Here is a 24273-nt window from a genome sequence, read left to right as displayed (position 1 = left end):
AAATCAATTATACATGTAATACATAATAATAATACTAAATAAAATGTAAAAATATTTTAGATTAATTACAATTATTTTATTAAATTGACAGCTATTTACAGTATTTTTCTCCTCAGGTTTATACATATAATAGTGCTCTAATGGTGGATAGAAAAAAAAAAAAAACATAAAATGGGCCAGATTTACTAAACAGGGCAAATTATCACGCAAGCTAAATTCCAACACAGCGCCGATGGGTGTGGAAATTCTGCGGGTGATTTACTGACAATGTGCAAAACATAGACACAACATCTCATTTATATATATATATATATATATATATATATATATATATATATATATAGTATAACATTACATTAACAAATAAAACCTTAAAGATCAACTGTGTGTGTGTGTGTGTGTGTGTGTGTGTGTGTGTGTGTGTGTGTGTGTGTGTGTGTGTGTGTGTGTGCCCTCCTTTCAGCTTGTTAGTGATTGAAACCATTGCTGTGTAACGGAAATATGTAAGTGCTGCCAGAGAGAGAGACAGCAGTGTCCCGTTACACGGTCAGGTCTTTTCTGGAAAAAGGATCTGCCCTGTCCGGAATGACACTCTTAGTAGTCAAGCAGCAGGATCAGCACCACATTCCCAAAGTCTCGTTCTGGAAAGGGCAGTTCTGAGCTTGACACTGTATATATTAAGCTTCTAAGACTCACAATCAACTTTAATCCTTACTGTAGTACTGATCTGAATGAGGTTATTAAAAGATTATTACTGCTGAGACATGGCCGAGTGGGCAGTGCTCTGGCATGCTGCACTTGAACCTAACTTCGAATCTGGATCATTTTCCAGTAACATCCACCACCCATTCTCACTATAGTTTACGCTTGCCTCTCCACTGTCCTACTCTATTAACCAGTAGTCTATTATAAAATCCATTTTATTTTAATAATACTAAATATTCGGGTATTAATTACTTACAGTTACTGGTTTATTTGATAAATATACATTAAAATCTGTAATATTTTCGAATATTGTTACAATTTCAAATAATTTTATCCTCAAAAGTTATTTTCCTGTAATGGCAAAGCTGAATTTTCAGCAGCCATTACTCCACTCTTCAGTGTCACATGATCCTTCAGAAATTATTCCAATATTCTGATTTGCTGCTTAGGAAAGATTTATTTTCAGTTGTGTTGCCTAATATTTTTGTGGATATTGTGACACATTGTTTTTGTAACATAAAAATATCTTAACTTTTAATTTAATGAATGCTTGCTAAATAAAACATTAGTAAAAAAAAAAAAAAAAAAACATACCGACCCAAAAGTCAGGACCTGCAATTAAAAGGTATTTCAATGTAACAAAATTTAGTTTTATTAGTATACATTGTCATTTATGTATTTAGGTTTAATTATATAGTGTTAATAAATATTATTTTGACTTGAATAAAACCATTTAACTGATTGTACATATATAAGAGTTCTCCTTTAAGTTATTAATTTATTAAAGATAAACTTTAAATGAGTATTGTTACTGTGTTATCAAATGTAATTTAAATATAGAAATAGGGGAAATGAGCATTAACAAGTAAATATCTACTTTCATATGACGATGAAAAATCTCCATAAAGAGTGTTAATAACTGATGTAGTTAGTAGTTCAGTACTCTATGGACTGGTAACTTCCCACACATTTGCTCACTAGTCTAACCAAGTTCCAGAAGCTGGATCTGTTGACAGCTCTCAAACTCTTAGGTTGTACATTATGGCAGCAGATCCGTCATTAGGGCTGACTTTAGCATATTGCTTTCTCAATCCTTTAATTCCACGCCGCTTGTAACCCCAGAGTTCAATTAACGTTGGCCATCAACTGGTCACGCAGCATAAAAATAGTTTAGCGCTAATGTGAGTGTGTTTGTACATGCTATTTTTGCACAAACGTCATGCTACCCTCCGTAAACTCGGAAGTGAGAGACTAACTTTAGTCCTCTCGAGCTAAATGATCTCAAACGATTTAAAACAACTGTTATGCTGTTCTGCACACTATTAATTGCATTCTTGAAAAAGTGAGTGTACGTGTCTGAGGGAAAAGAGGGTGGGGGCCACAAAGATATCTAGATTTATAGCTCTATGTGTGTGTGTGTGTGTGTGTGTGTGTGTGTGTGTGTGTGTGCGTGTGTAACTTTAGCAGTAGTCTGATGTCATGGATCATATTTTGAAGGCTCAGTGCTTGGACTGGTTGATAAAAACAGATCCAATATTACTTAAACCTCTCACGCTGCCATAGTATCTCTACCGAGGCTATTTAAAAAAAAAAAAAAACTAAATGGCTCTGGAAACTACCACTAATGTACATTCTTCACAGTAATGTGGAAATGCAGCACAGGTCTGAACTGAAGGCAGATCATTTACAAGTCTGAGCCTTGAGGGAAGTGGGAAGTGTTTGTGTGAACATGTTTTTATTCATTTTCCTCCAGCATACTGTTACTATTTTTCTTTAATGTAAACTGCTATAACGTTTTATCCCTGTGGTGAAAACTCATCAAACGATGCATGAAGGGTCTGTGGCTAATTTTGGGATGGATGTATCATTGCCTAGCAACAAGCAGTCTAATTTTTCATTTTTAAAATATCAGCCCTGCAACCCTGTTTGTGCTAGATGCTTTTTCATATTTCCCATGAGAGTTTGTCCTTATGATGAACAAATTTGCCTTAAAGACATTGATTATTATTATTATTCATTTATTTTAAACTTCTACTTTGGTCATTTAGTTTTTGTGGATCTACAAATGTAACATTTCAGTGAAACTCCACTGGCAGTCAAGTGTGGGTTCTTTTTTTCTACAAATACTGTAAGCAAATAACTTTGTTTGCCCGGAGTGCTTCAAAAACAAAAAGATGTATGCTGAAGAAAGGCACTCCACATTTGTGTAGTTTGCAGTTTTTGACTCTGTTGGAATAAATAAATATTTGGCACAGCAGTGGTAAAAGTGATGTTTTGTATGAAGCCAACCACACAAATTACTAAATTTTTACTAAACTGCAATAAATATTAAGACATTGAGAGAAAATGAAATATCCAGCTGAACTTAGCTTCTCACTGTAATTAAGGCTTCTGTTGACATTATTAATATTACATATTGTTATTCTTCTCACAAAAATAACCTTGAATAATTTGTGGAGTTAAAGAGGTAGCTGATAAATTGTTCAATAGAGAGTCATCAGAGGAAAGTGCATTGATTTACTCCTCGCTTGTATATCTTGCATTGTTGATTTTGACATTTTATTTGAAAAGAGGAACAGGGTATTATTGGTTGGAAATTAGCTTCCAGGAAAACATGCGATGTTTATGCTTTAAACAATTTACCAATGGTCATCTAATTACATAATTTGCATAATTATAATGAATTGCTTGATGGATGCTTAGACAGTTTTACTAGAAAAACAAGGCAAAAATGTAAGCGATTTTACAAAGTAACAGAATATGTAGAGGCGAAACTGCAATAATCAATCAGTGCTGTACAACTCTGACTAATTATTACAACCTGATCTTTTGTATTTTAAAAGAAAGGTGATTTCTTATATAGATCTACTTTCATCATCTTTACTGATTAAAGAATACTTTGGTTTGATTGCTTTGCCTCGCTCACTGAATTTTAATTATAATTTAATTATGTTTGTTTTGCAGCTGGAATGACGTGTTTATTTGCAAGTCACAAATAATGGTCACATAATTAGACACAGGATACAGAGGAAGTGTGGGAAGAAGGTATATTGTCTAAAATGGGCAATTTGAAATGTTTTGTTTGTATTTCAGTCTATTTTGTGTTAGCTAAGTGAGTCACAAGTGGAAAACTGGAAACGCAACAAAGAAGCGTGTGTATTTATTTGTGTGTGAATGGGTGGACTTTATTTATGCCTTTCAGATGTGTGAGAGAATGAAGTTGTACCTGTCCTTTTTTATGTGTGAGTACCTCTTAAAGCAGTGAGCAGAGGTGAGGATCCAGCAGCTGCTGATCAAAGTGGCTCCACATACCAACCGTCCGTCTGCCTGAGACCCCCGTAAGCGCACAGCTGCCTGCCACGGCCAGCCCCCACTACACCACACACACAAACACTATCAGTTTGCATTTAAACCGCATTGCACATTCGTTTTCTCATTGCGACCACATAAACAATAATTCTAAAATGTGTCATTTGTTATGTCAAAGATGTTTGTATACATTTTGACCTTTTCTGCTTACCGTAGCGAGTTTTCTCCGCCTATTATTCTCTTCTGACGGATATGAGAGGGTCTTAGACCACACATGGAGCCCACTGCCTCTGCAATGTAACACAAACACAAATTTCTAGAAAGAATTTATGGGTGAATCTCACGAAATCTGTTAGGAACATCTGCCTTGGTCTTATTTCACAGCAAATGAGAAATCATATTTTTTGTTAGATGTATTAAAATGATGTACATAAAATAACAATATTATTTAGTATTACAGCATTACAAAAAAATAAAAATACGCTTAATTTTTTTATATGCAGTGCAAAACATATATTTTAGATTTGTGAAATAAGGCATTCATCTGCACGGATCTGTGAGAGTTCAGAGACCGTTCATCTGTGTTTGTGCGTATATACAGATGTGCTTGAAGGACCTAAAAATGTAGGCTGGTATTACATAAAATAATAACACAAAAAGATTGTGTTTGTATGTGTAGCTTATCTGTCCTTATGGTTTAATAGAGAAAGCAGGCCGGATCCCCTTGCATTAGAGTTATTAGATTGATAAGAATAACAAAACATAAGTAAAGCCTAAGTGTCGGTGATCATGAGATGGCGAGCCAAACCACATCCTCTAGAGCAGACGTAACACACACTCTATCTCAGCACAAAGTAGAGCACATCCTACTCAGGTGGTAGTTTCCATCTTTCACTCTTCTTTTAGGTGGTTTCAAGTATTTTTACAGGTGTGAGGATCCCTAAATCTATCCTTCCAAACCACCGTCCAAGGGCCTCATCTATAAAACACGCATACACACGTTTGATCTAACAGTGTGCATATGCTAAAATCCACGCCAGTGTTCAGATTTATAAAAATGATCTTTGACATGGAAAAGTGCTTTTCCAGGTTCTAAGCAGACATTCACAAGTTTCCTCGGGGAAGAGTTGAAGTAATGCTTGGATTTGGAAATCTAATTCTTGCCACTTGCCACATTCTCAAGTAAATTATTTGATGTTGACTGGTGCCCTTTTATATGCTCATGACATTAATTAGGGGGCGTTTTCTAAGTGGAGATCTGAAACCATTTAGCTGGGCACAGTTTCAAGACCATTTGTGATTTCACATCTGGAAGAAAGGTGTATGCGTGGTTTTTGGTGTTTCTCTGAATCACACGTAAGAATATTTTATAAATAATCTTAGATCAAATGTACAAAGGGTTCCACACAACATTTTAGAAATGAGGCTCCAGGACTATTTATATTTATATATTTAAATGTTGCTGCAAAATACACATTTTCCCTGCATCTTAAAGAACATCAATCGCAATGAAGTCAGTGATTTATATGCAAGTCTTGTAAGTCCAACAATGGTCATTTAATTGCAGTTCTTTTAATGTGCCTTAAATGGGTCATATAATTTCAAGTTTTATTTTCTCTTTGGAGTGTTACAAGCTGTTCACGCATGGATGAGGTCACTGTAGTATTGTTGCCGCTGCCTCCGTGTCGTGGAGACACTGTGTGTTCCGTTGTGAAAGCGAAACTACTTTGATTGGCCTTCCAAAGGAGGACACAACTAGAAATCAGTGGCACTACAACACTGCTCCAGAACAATTCAACCCAAACATATAGATGTGTGCAGTACATTTTACAGAGGACTGTTTCCTGAACCTGGAAAGGCTATGCATGAAGGTTGTTTCTATTAAGGGGGGTAACTTTGCAAGGACAGTCTGGCACTTCTGACTCACAGCCTGTAAGTATGTTTTCATATTTAAAAGATTTGCCACTGATGATTCAAACATGAGTTTTGAGCAGTGTAGAGTAGCACCGCACAAAATGCAGGCATGATTTTGTTTACGCGGCGCAATATGCAACGTAACATTTAAAAAGACAGAATAAGTCTTTATAATCAGTAATTATGTCCCCACTGGATGAAACAAATGCCTCGTTTATAATGGGTTTTATTGTTTTTGTCATGTCACCCAGGTGTTCTGACCGGGACACGGCATCACAGTATGGTGAGGGACGTAACATTTCCGTCACACATTTGAGGCATTCAGCTAATGAAAACGCACTGGATACTTGCCCAGTCAGATCACATGCTTTTCAGAACGATGAGCTTTGTAAAAATCGAAGTGTTTCAGAATGGCGGGGCATAGAGTAGAAACAATAATGTACAGTATGTGGAAAATAATGTGTTTTTTTATCTTAAACCACATAAACACATTGCATTACACTAAATACACCAAATAATCTTCTTTTAGCAACATCATATGACCCCTTTAACGAAACAGATCATCCTAACATGAAAATTATGTCATCATTTCCTCCCCATGTCCATTCAAAAACAAATGAATTTCTTTCTTGTAAAAGCACAAAATGAGATGTTAAACAGAGTATTTATGCAGCATGACTCCTACTTTTCTGATACTAATAAACAACCCCAACGTTCCAATTATGTTCCATGAAAGAAAGAAATTCATACAGGTTTGGGTAAATATCCCTTTAACCCTTACCAGTATCAAATATGTTAATGCGGTAGCTATGAGAAGATGAAGGACCTCACCTTTGACCTCAGGAGAATCCTTCTGTAACCCATAGTTACAAATAACACCGGCATCTTCACTATGGCGGCAGTTGTGTGTCCCAAATGGTTGTTTGATGCAGTCAATCAGCGAATGTTCCCCACCTGTGCACTTTACATTGTCAGAGTGAATTGGCCCCTCACCTTCTCCAAAATACGCCATTACACGAGCTTTAGCCAGCCCACTGCAAAAAAAAAAAAAAAAGATATGATAAATTATATATATATAATATATATGCAGAAAACATAAATTCACTACAACCTAAAATAAAATAAAAATAAGAACTGAAAATAAAAATAAAAGTTAATTCAAAATACAAAGAAATATTATAATGTTACACAAATAATACTAAAATAACACTGCTGTTGTATAAAATTCAATTAACCAAAACCAATTAATTATTGATTGGTTCACCAGTCAGAATAACATTCATAAACTAGGTTTAGTTCCTTTCTTAATCTAATTTACAAACACTAAACAATAAGAGATCTGTGTAGGCTCTGGGTGTATTCACTCAAGAGGAACATACAGTATATTGTGACACACACACACATACACATACACAGGCAAGCGCAGAAAATCAAACATAACAAGAGCAAAGTGTCGCCCACTCCAGCAGAGAAAAGTGAGCTCATCAGATATGAGCATCAGTTACAGTGTCATAACCTGACCTCTGACCCCCCCTCAGGAGGGAAGGTGTTGATCACATTAGTGTGTGTAAATCTGACGGTCTTCTCAGTTTTGTAACCCGAACTCAACAATAACATATATGCATGATCCACAACTGAACTTATAAGATCACTTCCAAACAAAAAACTGAACTGTTCATGAAGTAGACCAGAACCTATTGCTACATAAATCTATTGTGAAATGAATTGTCTATTGTGAAGGAGGTGAATTCTTTCTCTCTCTCTCTGTTCCCCTGGGCGTATTCTCCTCAAACACAATAAAGCACAAGGTTTTAAATTCTTTATCAAAATGCTTTAGTATTTTTTTCACTTAAAGGGTTGGTTCACCCAAAAACGAAAATTATGTCATTAGTAACTCACCCTTATGTCGTTCCAAACCCGTAAGACCTCTGTTCATCTTCGGAACACAGTTTAAGATATTTTAGATTTAGTCAGAGAGCTCTCGGTCCCTCCATTGAAACTGTGTGAACGGTCTACTGTCCATATCCAGAAACGTAAGAAAAACATATTTAACATTGTTTAACTAGCTTAAACTGTGTTCCAAAGATAAATGGAGGTCTTACTGGTTTGGAATGACATGAGGGTTATTAAAGGGGGGGTGAAATGCTATTTCATGAATACTGAGTTTTTTACACTGTTAAAGAGTTGGATTCCCATGCTAAACATAGACAAAGTTTCAAAAATTAAGTTGTACATTTGAAGGAGTATTTTTGTTCCAAAAATACTTATTCCGGTTTGTCACAAGTTTCGGAAAGTTTTTTTCTAGTATGGCTCTGTGTGACGTTAGATGGGGCGGAATTTCCTTATATGGGTCCTAAGGGCACTTCTGCCGGAAGAGCGCGTGCTCCCGTATAGCAGAGCACTGAGAGGCTGAGCACAGACATTTCACTGATCAGAGCGATTCACTGATCAGAGCGAGAGTGTCGTGAAAAGTCACAAAAGAAGTGTGTTTTTGGTTGCCAGGGCAAGACAACCCTTCACAGATTACCAAAAAAAAACAGCATTAAGGGACCAGTGGATGGAGCTTATTTTTAAAGAGCATCAACGGAGTTGTGCAAGTGTTTTTGTTTGTTCCCTGCATTTCGAAGATGCTTGTTTTACAAACAAGGCCCAGTTTGACGACGGATTTGCATATCGTTTATTTCTTAAGGATGATGCAATCCCAACGAAAAAGGGTCACGATCGTGTGTCGGAACCGCAGGCGGTGAGTAAAACTGCTTAAAATATCTCTGCCTCCTTGTTAGTGCGTCCCCTCCCATGCCGGAGACCCGAGTTCGAGCCCCTCTCGGAGCGAGTCGTTGCTGCTGCTGCTCTCGTTCAGTTTCAGCCTCGGGATCTGATTCTGGATCATAAATATACGCTGAATCTGACTGTAAGCCATGGTTTGTTTTGGATGATGGGTTTTCCCTCACGGTAATGTCACAGTTTCCACATGCTCTCAACACAAAAGCCTATACTGGCGCTCGTGATTCTTTAGCTCCGCCCATACGTCACGCCTCCAGTCGGTCGTGTTTTTCCGGGAAAAAACGGTACAGAATATCTTTCTCTTATGAATATAATAAAACTAAAGACTTTTTGGAGTTATGAAGGATGCAGTACTACTCTATAGGTACTCAAGATTAACAGGAGATTGAGTGAAAACAAGCATTTCACCCCCCCCCCCCTTTAATGACATAATTTTCATTTTTGGGTGAACTAATGTTTTAACATGATAGCAATGCCTAAGAACACTTGTTAAGAAACACTACAGTATCTAGATCATGCTAGCAGTGCAATTGTGGTCTGATTTGGTTTTTAGTGATCTAACTGGCTCTGGATAGGTTTACTGGGGACCGGGCTGATTTGATATGTTTTAATGGGGTTAAATGGGACCTGAAATGGTCTAATATTGCCTTTGTGAAATTTGAATTGTTTTCATCTGACTTTCTCTCTGACAATAAAACCTTCATACCTAAACTTTTAAAACTATTTCATACTTTCAAACCAGGCTTTGTCAAGCCAATATCAAAGTTTGTCATCAAACCTCATTTATTTTGTTTACTGCTTTAATATGTGTAAAGTGTGCATACATACAATTTTACATTTCAGACATTGCCAACATTACATTATTCTACCTTCATTTTACAGGCATTATATGACATGACAACATGACTCAACACAGACGACTACTCAGCTGACCCTGAAATGTTGATGTCACCTGTAACCCAGCTGTCTGCACACCACCTCTGCATCCCGATCCGTCCATCCGTCATCACAAACCGTCCCCCACTGGCCAGCCACCAGGATCTCCACACGCCCCTCTCTCTCATTCTCTCCACCCACCAGTCTCACAGGCATACCTGATAGAAAGGTGTCCATACAATGAAAATCACTTAAACTGAAATTAATTTAAACAATAGAGGAAATGAGGGAGGCTATGGAAGAACAACTTGCATCCATATATATATTTGTGTTTGTGTGTGTGTGTGTGTGTGTGTGTGTGTGTGTGTGTGTGTGTGTGTGTGTGTGTGTGTGTGTGTGTGCACGTAACACAGTAAGAGGCATAAAAAACCCTTGGTGCTGGAGGGACAGTTTTAGGTTTCCACTCATGGAACACCTGCCTCCACTTACACATAACACAGAGACGCACAGACACACATACAAACACAATCAATCAGCAGCTACAGACCCGTCAGCAATATCAGCGACACTCTCTGTGCAAGAAAAAGAAAACATGACTTACTAACCACCCATTCATACACATTTGCAGCCAAAATTAATATTTATCAAAATGTGTTTATAAGACTGATAGCTCTGATTCTAAATTCTGATTGGACAAGTAATCTATGCATAGGCATGACTGCACAATATAGCTGAAACAAATGAATGTACCAATGTGTTACAACCATGAAGAGCCTTATTTTAGATTTACAAGTTTGATTATTATTACTACCACCTGAGTGGAGTACTTAGAGCACAGCTTCTCATGGCTTACTGCTTTGCTACATATTCTATGTTAACAAAACATACACATTTATGAACATCTGCAATACTAATCATTCCTAAAGTTTGAAGTTCATTTCTCACAGTCATGTCTCACTTGTCAGCGGTTGCTCAAGGACTTTTTTATTAAATCAAATTTACTTCATAAAGCCTTCAGCACCAGCAGCACACACACACACTCACATGTGATAACCATCCGTGCTGAAATGTTTTATTCAGATGTTCTCTACTCTTCATCAGCTCTGTTGAGGAGACATCGTGAAAAACACTCCAAAAGGCACTCTTAGAAAGCTTTTATTTATTTGGACATCATTCTGCTGAGCGAGAACCTGAGTGTTTGTATATATACATTGGCCATCTTTCATTCTTATATATTGCCATTCAAAGGTCTCAGGTCGGTACACTCTTAAAAATAAATGTGCTTCAAAAGGTTCTTTAAGCGATGCCATAGAAGAACCATTTTTGGTTCCACAAAGAACTATTCAGTCAAAGTTTCTTTATAATCTAAAGAACCTTCTTTCACCACAAATAACCTTTTGTCAAACAAAAAGGTTCTTCAGATGTTAAAGGTTCTTTATAGAACCATTTAGAATAAAAGGTTCTTCTATGACATCGTGAAGCACATTTATTTTTAATGAAATAAAGTCTGTTATGCTCACTGAGGCTGCACTTATTGGATCCAAAATATGGTAAAAGTTATATTATAAAATAAAATAACTGCATTCTTTTTTTTTATATTTACACCCATTACTTTAGTGTTACACGATCCTTCAGAAATCATTCTAATATACTTATATTGCCCTCAAGAAACATTTCTTATTATTATCAATATTGATATTTTTGTGGAAAATGTGATATATTCAGAATTCTTTGATAAATAGAAAGTACAACAGGAATCCTTTATATTCCTTACTCATCATATTTGAACAGTTGAAATTGTCCTTGCTTTTTTAATATCTTACGGATCCTAACTTTTTAATGGTAGTGTATAGTATATGGTGAGAGAGAGATAAAGAGACCCAGATATAGATATTGAGTAATCATCCATTAAAAATTAAGTCAATGGAGCATAACTGACAGAATATTTCCTGTTAATCACATCAGACATCACTTTGCTGAATTAGTAGAGAAATCTGTTGATTTCTGCAGAAAGCTTTTAAGCATGATCAAATAAGTTAAATGGAGCTGAGAGTACTACTAACTGAAATGAATGACTTTGTGAAGGACGGGTGTTCCGGTCTAGTGGAGATCTGAGTTTTGTGAGCACAGACCACAGATGGATTCCATGTGGCTCACAGGCAAGTAGGAACTACGTTTAAGCTCAATCAGTAAAAAGGAACCATTATTAAAGCTCTGAGAGTTTCCCATAGAGCTACATGCACCACATTTTCATAAAGCCATCAACTTGACAGGGGAAGTCCAGTATGTTTGTGTGTGTGCATGCAAGATGAATTTAAGAAGCAAATCAGGAGGAAACATTTAGGGTAGTAACAAACTGTAATACAAAAGATTAGATTTGTGTGTGTGTGTGTCCATTAAAAAGAATACTGAAATGTGTTTGATGAGAATACTAAGAACTGGAGACTTAAGTTTATACACAAAAACACACTCATCTAAATCCCTTTGAGTAAGATGAATTAAAGAGGGAGATCTGCTCTATACTGAAGGCTCTTGAAAGCACCGGCTACTCTGTCCAAAGTCAATAAAGTTAAATCAGCCAGAGAGTGCAGGAAAAAGAACTGCAGCAGGGCATTTACACACAAACCATAGTATCTAATGTGTGTATGTGTGAGTATGCAACTGACAAACTCCTCACCGGTTCCCAGTTCCAGTGTTGTCACTCATTCTGTTACTCACACTCTGACTGGCCTGCTGCCCATAAAGATCTATTACACACACACATATTCTTTTCTCTATATACCTCATTTAACAAAAGGGTTCTAGGATTGTGGGGAAAAGTGGAAAACTTGAAAAAGAGAAAAGCAGCAAAATAATGTGAAAGTACTGGTATACTTAACAAATATGTACCAAGTCGCACTTAGGACATTTGGTTACACTTTATTTTAAGGTGTCCTTGTTACAGTGTAGTTATAAATTTAAGTACTGAATAATATTAATTAAATACTTGTACTTACTGTATGGTTAGGGTTAGGGGTTGGCTTAGGGTTATTTGCATGTAATTATAAATACTTTATTGTTATTATAATAGTAAGTACATGTAACATGCAACAAGGACATCTAAAAATAAAGTGTTACCAGATATTTAATTCGTAGTTAAGCATGTGAAGGGTAAACTTCTCTACAAAATTAGAACCTGTGTCAAAAATAAAAGAACATTAAGGCAGGAAAACTGTGATCTTGCAGTATAGAAGCATCCATACAAATATTTAGCAGTCCATTATTTCGTAAATATTATAATAAAACTGACGCTTGATGCTCATAAAAATGGTCTTTGCTGAACTGATTTATGTTCTTGGGTTTGAAATTTCTTAATTTCTTTTTTTTACTTAATTTAAAATTAAATTTATTTTAAATAATAAATAAATACTAAATAAAAAAATATATGCAATTGCTGTATTATACTAATTACCATTGTTTTCATTTAGGTTAATTTAATTTATGTCCATGAATTCTGTGTATTCTCTCATCTGGATGTGTAGGAGTGTTTTCCATATGTACATTTAACTGTGTGTCTGTCTGAATCCGGTAAAATCATCAGCTCTTTATGAAGCTCAGCAGAAGTCAGCCATGATAAGTCTGGTAGCAGCTGTACTTGTTAAACGTCTGACTTCATGCCCTCGGACCATTAGCAGAACTCGTTCTGTCTGTCTTGAGGTGATTTTTACACAATGCTAAATCAAAGCTGAGCCCAAATAAGAAATCAGAGATACATTTTTACTAAAGATCTGTTAGATCATAATTCTCCATTTGGATTTTGCATACATGTATATGTAGAAGTGTGTGTAATATAACGTTCAACCTTCTGAGAGAGGGAATTCAGGTTTTATATTTGCGTAAATGTGTGGTACATGAGCTACAGGTGTAGAGGCATCACCACAACATCCCCATTATAGTCAGCATAACTCTAAAGTGCTCATATAAAAGTATATTACCTCACATATTGTATAAGAACCATATGGAGTGCACATAAGAGTATTTTAAGGGCCATTCTACAAAATGGATCTCATTTCTGAGTCTAATTTGTGTAAACAACACATCAGTTAAAATTACTTACATTAAAGAGTGTATTTTGTCATTAACAGTGGTTTAATAATAAGTAAAAAGAAATCATATATATTTAAATATTCTTAAATCTAACATTAATAGCAGTTTAATAGTGTGTGTACATGAGTGTGTCAGAGCTCTTACTGTTGGGCACTCCGTGTCTGGAGCGTTGGGGGTTGCACACAACGGCTATGTCTTGGTTGTGAGTGCAGTCATGTTTGAACCAGCCTCTCCGGCTGCAGTGTGTTACTGTGGGCTCTTTTCCCGTACACCTAACATCATCCAGGAGAATGGGACCCGCCGCCACCCCAAACCGCCCTGCCGACACACTCTCCCCTGACCTGCATAAACACAACACGATAAGCAAAGCCAAGGAGTCAATAATAAACACGCTGACAATCAAATCAAAAATACATATTAAAAAAGAATACCTGAAGCCCAGCTGCCTGCAGACGACCTGTGTGTTGGTTTGTGTCCAGCCATCATCACACACGGTCCCCCACTGACCTCTGTAATGAACCTCCAGTCTCCCCTCATAACCCTTCACACCCCCAACCAGACGCACTGCACCGTCTGACAGAGACAGAGAGGCTCTCTTTACACCTGCTTTTATCATCAATCTCGGGTGAGACAATCAATGTAAAACCAAAAAAAGGCTCATAAAATTTACATGTACTGTAAGAGGTCTTTGTGGCATTAAAACATCCTGCAAGTTAATATAATATATATATATATTAACATTATAAGTCTGTTTCTCACACAGGTGTTGTCCATACTATATATATATGTACACATGTACCTGTAAGTGGGATGCAAGACACTCCAGCATCCTCTTTGTGGTCACAGTTGTGTTCCCCCCAGGCAGTTTTTGGACACTGCTCTATGGAAAGCTCATTTCCTGTGCAGCTCACTTCATCCAACAATATTCGCCCTGAGCCTGCACCGAAATATGCTCCTACCCAAGCCTTAGCAATGCCCCTGTACACATACATCAGGAAAAACTACACAAAACAATACTTATATAGAAATAAATACTAATATAACATTCTGAAGATCCTAACAGCTCAAAGAAAGTGAAACAATCACTGTGTGGATAAATATTAGAGCTGACATCCCACAAGCTGATTTTCTAGCTGATTTGCAGTCATTCATTTACATAGTCAGGCAGAGGGAGTTGTTTGTGTTAGGCATCTCACAGCAGGTGGCCGCAGCTCTTCAGGATCCTGCTACGTTCCTCCAGAAGACAGAAGAATATCAACTATGTTTGACATAATGATTCAGATTCTTTGTGAAAAATAAGTGCAATAAGATATTGCGCTGAATGTGTTGTGTACTTTTAAATGATAAAAGTAGTAAGCAAAAACTGTAGTTGTAGAAATAATATTAATGAGAAAAAAACCCATTTAAAAGTATCTTAACACATTAAGTACACATTTAAAAATTGCACTTTCTAATAATGTCTAATTATGTTCTTAATAATCTTTTGTTTTCCTTTAAATAAGTAGATGTATTTTGATTTGTAGAAATAAAAACATAGTAAAGCACATGTAAAGTATTTGATCTTTTTTTGTTACTGCAGTCTACATTTAAATTACATTTTTTATTATAGTTCATGTATTTTAAATGTTCTCAATTGCAAGTTATATGTGTACGGATGTGTAATTTCAAATATATTTAAAAACATAACATTTTTAAATATATTTAAAAACAGTTTTAACAGTGTTTCAATATTCATGCATAATATAAACATATTTCAAAGACAACTGATGTTAATATGAAATTACTTCTAAAAGATAAGTGGGTCAAATATAGTTCAGCTAATTGCATTTAATTACATTTAATTGCATTTATTTTCATAATTAACACTCATATGTACTTCATCACAACAGCCTGCTCAGACAATACATTTTCACTCTGCAAACGCAAAGCTACAGACCCTATCGCAAACATGGTAATTGTGTAATTTGGTGCTTTTTTGTTTTTTGAGGCTGTCTTCTTACATTTATGCAGTAAATGACATAAAAAGTTTGGAAAGTGACATCATAACAGTCTATTGTTTAATGAACGGGAATTTCTTTCTTACTGAAATTGCACATGAATATATATTACAGCCCTAAAGGATAAAATTACTCCTTGATTCAGTCAATTTTTTTATGTTAATATGATACCTCCTTTTTGATTCACATTGAGTTTCAGTAAAAATGGGCCTCTACATACTAGCAAATGAAAGAGAAAACTAAAAACATAATGTAGATGCAACACTCATGTCCAAAACGATATAAATTCAAGTACACTAGTGGGCCGCATTAAGAGTGTGCTATAAGATTCTATATTTTTTTCTTCTTTCTGTGATTAACAGGCAATCAAGCACAAAGTTCAGCAGTCAATAATCAGTGAAAGTTGAGAGGCAAACGAAGTGGAACTGCAGTCTCCAACATGTGCATGAACCCACGTGTTTTATTTCACAGCAGTTTTTCCATCCAACAGAGAGCCCTTCACATGAGTGATTATTATACAAACTCACACACACCTGCAAAGCTCACTTTTGGGCACCATTTGTTACGCCCCTCAGTATAATATAGTTGAAATGCTTGAAACAATCAACCTGATTCACATCTTGATCTTTCCATTCTCTCTTTCCGTTCCTCTGTAATTCCTTCCCTCCCTCTAAATCACCCTTTACGCCTCTTTGCCCTCTCATTCTGTGCTCCTCTGGCTCTCATCCTCTCATTATCTTCATTTTCTGTCTGTCTCTCACACTCTCACTTTCTTACTGAGAACACTTTGGCTTTGTGTGTCAGGAACCTCCCAAGAAAATACTTCACATTTTTATGCAGAGAAGACACTCTACTCCTCTCTTCCCCTCTCTCCATTTAACACTCCTACCTCCTCTCGATCTTCCTTCTATTTTCACACATCTTGGTTGTAAGAACGCCCTGGTGTTCCTCTAAATAGACAGCTTGTTCCCAAGAAACCGGGTCAAGCCTCTATGGCTTTGCTCAGACAGGCAGAATTTGTTTTGTAATTTTTTTTTGTAGGGCTGTCAATTAATGGATTAATAATGAATTAAAAATAATGAATTCATTTAGAATAAAAATGTATAATATTAATAAAGAATTTAAAATAAAAAAAAATAATAATGGTTTAGAATTATGATTCAGCTGTGATCAGTTAATCAGCACATCGTGAAATTAATGTAATTATTTGGATTAAAAAAAACAGCCCAAACCAAAATATATAGTTTGAAATGTGATTCAGCACATTCCAGTCCAAGTTTTTTTTCTTGTCATATAAGACACAACATGAATGTAAGGGCCTTCACAAAGCTCAGTAATATTAATAATAATAATTCCTTACATTTATATAGCGCTTTTCTAAGCACTCAAAGCACTTTACATTGTCAGGGGGTATCTCCTCATCCACCACCATTAGTGTCTAATTAATTAATTCATTCTTTCTCATAAGTGGCATTCACATGCATGTAATAATTTCAGTACCATGGCAAGATAGAAAGAAATTAAATTTCCTCTCTTTTTATATCTCTTTTTGTCATTACTATCGCAACCGATGTAGATTTACCAGACTCAACTAAATTATTTACTGAGATATTTATATCTGAATGGATCTGATTCAATTATAAAACAACTGAATCAGATCTGAAAATCAAAATAGATACGTTAACAAAATATCTTAATATATAAAAATATAATTTAGTACAAATACAATTATTTGTTTATAATTGTGATTTTTCTGATGAAAAGATCATACCATGTGATTCATTTGATTAAAAAACAAACCCAATCCAAATCACATGCATATGAGATTTGAAATACGATTCAGAGCATTCCAGTCCAAGTCAGATCAGATTTTTCGTCATATGGGACATAACATGAATGTAATGTAATAAGCTCCGTGGTGTCTACAGCTGTGTCTGGATTCATTCATTCTCATGTGACATTCACTATGCATTGAATGACAAGTAAGCTTATACATGAATGCTGTGTTGTCTGATGCGTCACTTGAATTCAGTACTACAATAAGATTAAATTATTATATTTCATATATATTTCAGATCCATTCATCTTAATGGATCTGATTTCATTACAGCCAAACAACTAAATGGGATTTGGACACGACAAGTGAACAAATTTGTCAAATTTAGCTCATTTACATTTGTGTGCATGTGTCTTACCCCAACCCCAGCTGCCTGCAGACCACCTCAGCATCATTATCATCCCATTGGTCATCACACACTGTGCCCCACTGTCCTGCATGATACACCTCTACTCTGCCTTCATACGCTGATGGCCCACCAGAGAGACGTACTGGGACAAACACTGAAGCTGAACACACACACACTTTCCAAGTTATTTTCTCTTAGATTGAGAGTGTTATTTGTCATTATGGCCGTGATTATGTTAAAAAGTGAGTGAGCGTGTACATACCCTCCACTGGTGTACAAGAGACGGCAGCCGCGTGACGGTTAACACACCCTCCCCCGTTCCAGACGGTGCGATTGCACTGCAGTAAGTCCTCTTCCTGTCCATCACAGCCCACGGTCTGCCAGTGAACTACAGACACCACCAGACGTGACAGAGGACTCACACGTGCACGCGCTTTATAACTGAGACAGAAAAGCACAGTATGATGTTTATTGTTTCATTTGCTTTCTTTACCTGAGTCTTTTCTCAGCTATGCATTTAATTATTGTTGGTGTTTCAACTATTCATCTACCTTTGTTAAAGTCAGTAAATGGTAGATCAAATGTTCTGAACCCTGGGGCGACAACCCCACTTGGGTTGCAAGAGATGCTGATGGCATCACATTTCTGTAAAGTTAAGAATTTATTTAAATTGCACATCATATCTGATCCCATAATCAGAACAAATATTTAGCAGCTGTTAGCCAATACTACTTGGTGAAAAAAACAACTAAATCACCAGCATACATTAAGCAAACCATACAAACTATATATGGGGGGGGGGGGCTAAACTTGATATTGCTTTTTTATTAGAAGGTGGTTTAGTGAAAAAAAATAGTTATTTCTTTAAGTATAAAATAGTACAATCTCTCCCTTTTACATTACTATATAAGGTAATGACAAAAGAGCCCAAACTTAATATAATTATATAATATAAATATAATAATCAACACTCAACTTAAAAAATTGCATGCAAACTGCACGAAATGAAGTTTTTAAATTAACTTATGAATTCTAACTTTTTTTATTTGTTGTTTAAATATATTCATTTGCAGAGTGGCTATCATAACTTGTTTCATAACAGATTTACTTACACATATAAAAAAGAATTAGAACATCACTAAAATATCATGAGTCTAATATATTGGTCTCTATACGTCATTTCTCCAGCAAACTAATGAACTGTGGACACTGATGACATGGCCAGTTAAATGAACGTGACATTTTGTTTAAAAGCTGTTTTACTGATGTCTTTCTGTGCCTGAAACAATGATTGAGTGATTACACGAGACATGAAATGTTCATTCATGTTTATTACACATTAAAACTGGTAAAAAGGAAGGGATGAAAGGCAGTCAGATCTTACAAAGACAGACAAAGATATGAATATGTGTACCATTAAACACCTAATATATATATATATATATATATATATATATATATATATATATATATATATATATATATATATATATTATAATATGCATAAAAACATATATAAATTTGCTGCCTATGAGATCTAAATGTGTATGGCTTCTGCTACATGGATGGAGTGCAGATGAAAAAAAGCTTGAGAACCCCTGTGGTAGACAGACAGATAGAAGACATAAATCAAAGTCTGTGAAGTCTATCTGTCTCCCTAGTCTTTAAATAATTCATGTCTATTCATCTATCAAAGTTGAGAGACCCAATGAATTATTCATAAATGACAAATAGGTTCTAAGCTCCCCAGGTCAAATGATGACAGCTCCACACATGTGTATGTGTCCGTTTGTGTTTGAATGGTAAAATAATACTTTTTGTCAGACTTATAACTGTCACTGTTGTGTCATGTGATCTACGAGACCCTGCGGTCACCTCTCTCTGAGCACGCTCAGTGATGATCTCAGACGAACGCTCTCAGATAGGCATGCGTGTGAGCGTGATAGACACAAACCTCATGGGTGTGTTCGTGACAAAGATTAGAACTCTCCGGAGAAATCAGCAATCTTTTAAAACACCCGCACACACATTTACTAAGCATATGCCGTATTTTAAAGGGGGAAAATTGACCTTTGACCTTTGGCCCACTGGGGTCAAATACCAAAGGATTCCATGCACAACCTTACAAAGGTTGTTTTGTGGTTAGGTAATAAACAAATGGGCAGCATATGGTCATCAGAACACAGAAACTATCCCAGTAGTGACGGCAATGAGCTTCAAAAACTGAATACAAGTGATGTATTTTGAATGTCTCTCTGCACATCCCTTACTACTGTACAGTTCTCAGAGGACAGACATAATGAGTGCTGAATAAAAAAAAAAAAAAGTTTAAAAACCTGGTGTAGTTTAGTTTTTGTATTCTTATAAATCAAATCTTTGTAACCCTTTATTGAGCGGGGGAAAAAAAAATTCAACTTAGGGGCACATGTGTTCTTCCTTAAGGCCAAAGTATACTTCGGTTGTCCGCAGCCACAAACCATCTGCATTACGTCATTTTCATCATCAGGAGGGCTCCCGGACAGCCACTCACCCCATAAGCATGCAGGTTATTTTTTGAGACCGTGCGGATGGCATGCGCGAGGTGAATGTTGAGACAAAGTGCAAGTCAAGAAGATGGTACAGCGTATGTTATGAGCTGGTCCATCCGCACTTAACCTTGGTTTCGAAGGTTATACTCTGAAAGCTGTGCAGACGGCTGTGTGCAAGATGGAACGGAAAGCGGAAAGTGAAGCATACCCAGGCCTTTAGGTAAAGTAAGCATCAAGCCCTGCACTGTGGGTGATAATACTCTAAACTAGAAAGTCAAGTCCAAAGCACTGCATTATGAGACATTCTGTATTCTCAGCAAGTAAGTCAGCAAGATATTGCACACAGTATACATAACTACAGAAGTAGTACAAGTGCTATGACACTATGTTATACATACTGTATGTATATGTGTGTATGTGTATTACCCCTGTCCCAGCTGTCGACACACCACAGCGGCATCTCGGTCATCCCATCCATTACTGCAGATGGCTCCCCACACACCATTCAGATACACTTCTACTGTCCCATCCAGTTTGGATTTGCCTCCATGCAGTCGCAAAGAACCTGCAAACGCAAACAAAGTTGGCGTGATAAACTTGAGAGTGCTGTTGACCCTCCTCAGACAGGTGATAAAATGTAATGTTCTGCAAACATTTGGTTCCGCTGGTCTCCGTAATTTTGATAAATGTGAACGTTACAAAAATTTCCACAGTTACGCAGAAAGAAAACATAAATCCATGACTTGCTTTATGTGATGACAGAGGAATGCTTTAACCTCCACATGAGTTCTCGACAGTTCTATAATAAATGTGTGTGTTTGTGTGTGTGATACTGATACTATAATATGTCATGGAAACAATGTAAGCTATTGAGTACAAGCAGTACAATCAGGTCTATTATAAAGCCAGTGAGTAGAGATGAGAAATGCATTACTTTACTATTAAAATGCACATTTCCATTCTAACTGAACATAATAGTCACAGATTTACAGTATATTCATTTGCAGTTGTGGCTAAAAATATATTTTAGTTCTCTTATAGACTCTTATCAAATTACAATTAACTTATTTAACATACTGTATGCCAAGTAAGTTGTATTAACCTTAGAGTTACACAAAATTCTACATAAAAGTAGACATAAAATAGAATAATGTAACCTTGCATTAAAAAGACTTTGAGATTGTGGTCAAACTTTTGCCACAACAGTATTAATTTATATCCACTTGCTACTGGAACAGATGTGTGTGTGTGAAAGCGCTTTTCATGCATTAAGTGTTTACACATTCAGAGCAGTTATAAATCAGACACAGTTCACACATGAAGGCAGCACATGTTCTTCAAACATTTCAGCGCTTCAAAACATTCGCAGAATGTTTGGACATTGATAGGCGGCTGATGTGCTGGAAACATATTTAAATAAACTCATCCGGTTCCCACATAATACACAGTAAAACATTGATCAAATGTACACATGCAAGGAGCTTTTTAACTAATATAATTGAAAAGGTTGTAAACAAATGTCAAAGATAATAAATACAGAAAGACTATGGAGGAGCTCAGCCCATAGTTTTAGGCATCTTCCCCATGTTTTCTTTCCATGGCCCATATTATAACCTGTATGTACATCAGCAGACTCTTCATATTTTCTAGGGATATTATAAGACAATAATTTGATGAAAATGTCATGATGAATCAGAGACTATGAGGATGCACATTCCTATCCTTAAAATGCACTTACTTGCCACAGCTTTTGCCTACCACAAACAGTTCATCGTGTCTGGTGACACAGGGGAGACTAGGGCTATTTGTCATATTGACTTTCAGACTGAAACTGCCTTTTAAAACAAACTCACCTTATTCATGGAGATAAAAGGTGTGACACATTGCCCCTGAATCCCGCAAAATACGTACGTCTCAAAACTATTCTTTGTTTCTATTCTAAATTTCTCACGTTGTCACAAAGGTTATAATTTCAAATACTGAGTGATTGTCAAATTACATAATACTGGCTTCATCATCAGCGCATTAACTCTTTCTCTCGCGCTCCAGAAATAACCAAGCGACCCTACTGAGAGAGCGCTCGTGCACAATTAACAACTTCTAAAGAGCCAATGCTTCAGCCGAGATTGTATAAAATTACTAAAAATTCTGTTGGAGATTTACTGTCTTTTAAGAATAAGATATAGACCTATGCGTGGCTGCTTTGTTCTCAATAGTTAGGCTACCTGGGGCGCGCATACCTTTCCCACGCGTGGATGCATTCAAGTTAACATGTCTTATCTTGCTTGCATGCCCTGCACTATTTTTGACCTGTCTATGGTTTAATCCTGAATCATAAATTTAGCAGAATATTTAAGAATAAACATTACACTAATCTTACACATCTTGAACAACTAAGGAGCGTGGAGGTAACTCTTTCAAGAAAATGAAACCTGCTTGATGCTCAGTCTTCCCTCATATAAGTTTATATAAATTATTGATTTAGCAAATTAGATACTTTTATCTGGTATATATAGCCTACCTTGCTTGCAGTCGCAGTACCCCCAGTCTATGCGTCCTCGGCTGTTTTGGAAGAAACACCAGGGCCGAATTCTTCCGTCCGGATTCCGGCAGAAACTGTGATCCCCGAGACCTTTCCCCGAATACCGCTCTATGACACCCGGCACATCGCTCCAGTTCATGCACTTCACGCCTGATTCGGTCGAGTCTATGGGTCCCTCATAAAACCCCGCTTTCCCTTTGCTCTGAATGCAGTCGGTGAACGGAGACCCGTCACTGCACGAGACGAGCAGCGAGCAGACGAAGAGAACTCCACATCTCACATCCATCACGATCAACCTGTCTGTCAGTGTCACCACAACCTAAATAACAATAACAGTTCCTCTATGTGGAGACATGGTCCTTGAGTTGCCTCATATCTTGTCTTTGGCTGTTATCGGAGCAGCTCAGACGCGGATCAATAAAAGAGAAAGCTAAGAAGCCCGGGGCTTAATGACTCATGCATATTGATGACTGAGTCACCAGAGATTGGAAGTTTTGCAAAAGAAGGTAAAAAATGAGTATATGCGTTCTTAAGTCTAAGTTGTCAAGGTGCAGAATAACCAAAATATTGCAAATAAATTGTTCAAAAATACTTCCAAAATAGTCACGGCACCACATAAGATTCTGTGGGACGTTCCATGATCTAAGGAGCGCGCGGAAGCTCTCAGAGTCTGCACTTAAATGAGAGTGCAGAGCGCTGGCATTATTTCAGTGAGAATATATGTTGTCGGGTTTGCTCTCTCCGGGTCTCTTTGGTGTGAAATCTTCTGTTCACGGATTCAGAGATGATCGCAATCACCAACAGCCGAAACAAGGTTCATGTCTGCCCTCTTGTGTCGGTAAAACCGCGACACGTGTCTGTGTTTCATTTTGTAGCTATGCTAAATAATAGTGACACACTTCTTACTGTGAAGTTATTTCTAAATTCTGGTTTAATATTCATAGTTGGTTATCAGTAAACATTGAAACACTTCCTCTATTTGTTTTGCAAGATATCTTTTTCTTTAAGTGTGATTTAAATTCTCTCTTTTTTCGGATGTTGTCACTTGTTTTATTGTTGGGTAAATATCATAGGCTATTCATACATGCAAATGGAAAAAAGTAAGCCACCCTTATATTTTTTGTGAGTTTGTGAAAATGTTTCGGGGCTTTAAATAGCATACTTTAATAGAAAAACTAAAACTCTGTCTCTCGATCTTAAAATAGCCTATTTATTATATATATATATATAAATATATATGTATATTTTATTTGTTACTCCTTGTTGTGTTTTTCACCTCATTGTTGCTTTTACGTTAGAATTTTTTTTTTATATTATAGTGGATGCCTTATGTTGTTGGATGAACA

The 24273-nt window shown here is 36.5% G+C and overlaps 1 protein-coding gene across 1 annotated transcript in view; it reads right to left on the bottom strand.

Annotated features, from left to right (window-relative positions):
• prss12 (serine protease 12) overlaps positions 1-23684 on the bottom strand; it is a 29875-nt gene extending 6191 nt beyond the window's left edge. Inside the window, exons 1-11 of the mRNA XM_026203999.1 lie at positions 22907-23684; positions 20812-20950; positions 18120-18298; positions 17867-18017; positions 14474-14652; positions 14106-14247; positions 13819-14015; positions 9665-9806; positions 6760-6962; positions 4226-4304; positions 3956-4078 (exon numbers count right to left, since the gene is read on the bottom strand). Of these exons, the coding sequence (XP_026059784.1) occupies positions 3956-4078; positions 4226-4304; positions 6760-6962; positions 9665-9806; positions 13819-14015; positions 14106-14247; positions 14474-14652; positions 17867-18017; positions 18120-18298; positions 20812-20950; positions 22907-23213 (1841 nt within the window). The 5' untranslated portion in view covers positions 23214-23684. The remainder of the gene's footprint in view (positions 1-3955; positions 4079-4225; positions 4305-6759; positions 6963-9664; positions 9807-13818; positions 14016-14105; positions 14248-14473; positions 14653-17866; positions 18018-18119; positions 18299-20811; positions 20951-22906) is intronic.
• Positions 23685-24273: the final 589 nt, after the last annotated feature.

Source organism: Carassius auratus, chromosome 26 (genome assembly GCF_003368295.1).
Source record: "Carassius auratus strain Wakin chromosome 26, ASM336829v1, whole genome shotgun sequence".
Lineage (NCBI taxonomy): Eukaryota > Metazoa > Chordata > Actinopteri > Cypriniformes > Cyprinidae > Carassius > Carassius auratus.
This window is presented reverse-complemented; position numbering and strand designations above follow the sequence as displayed.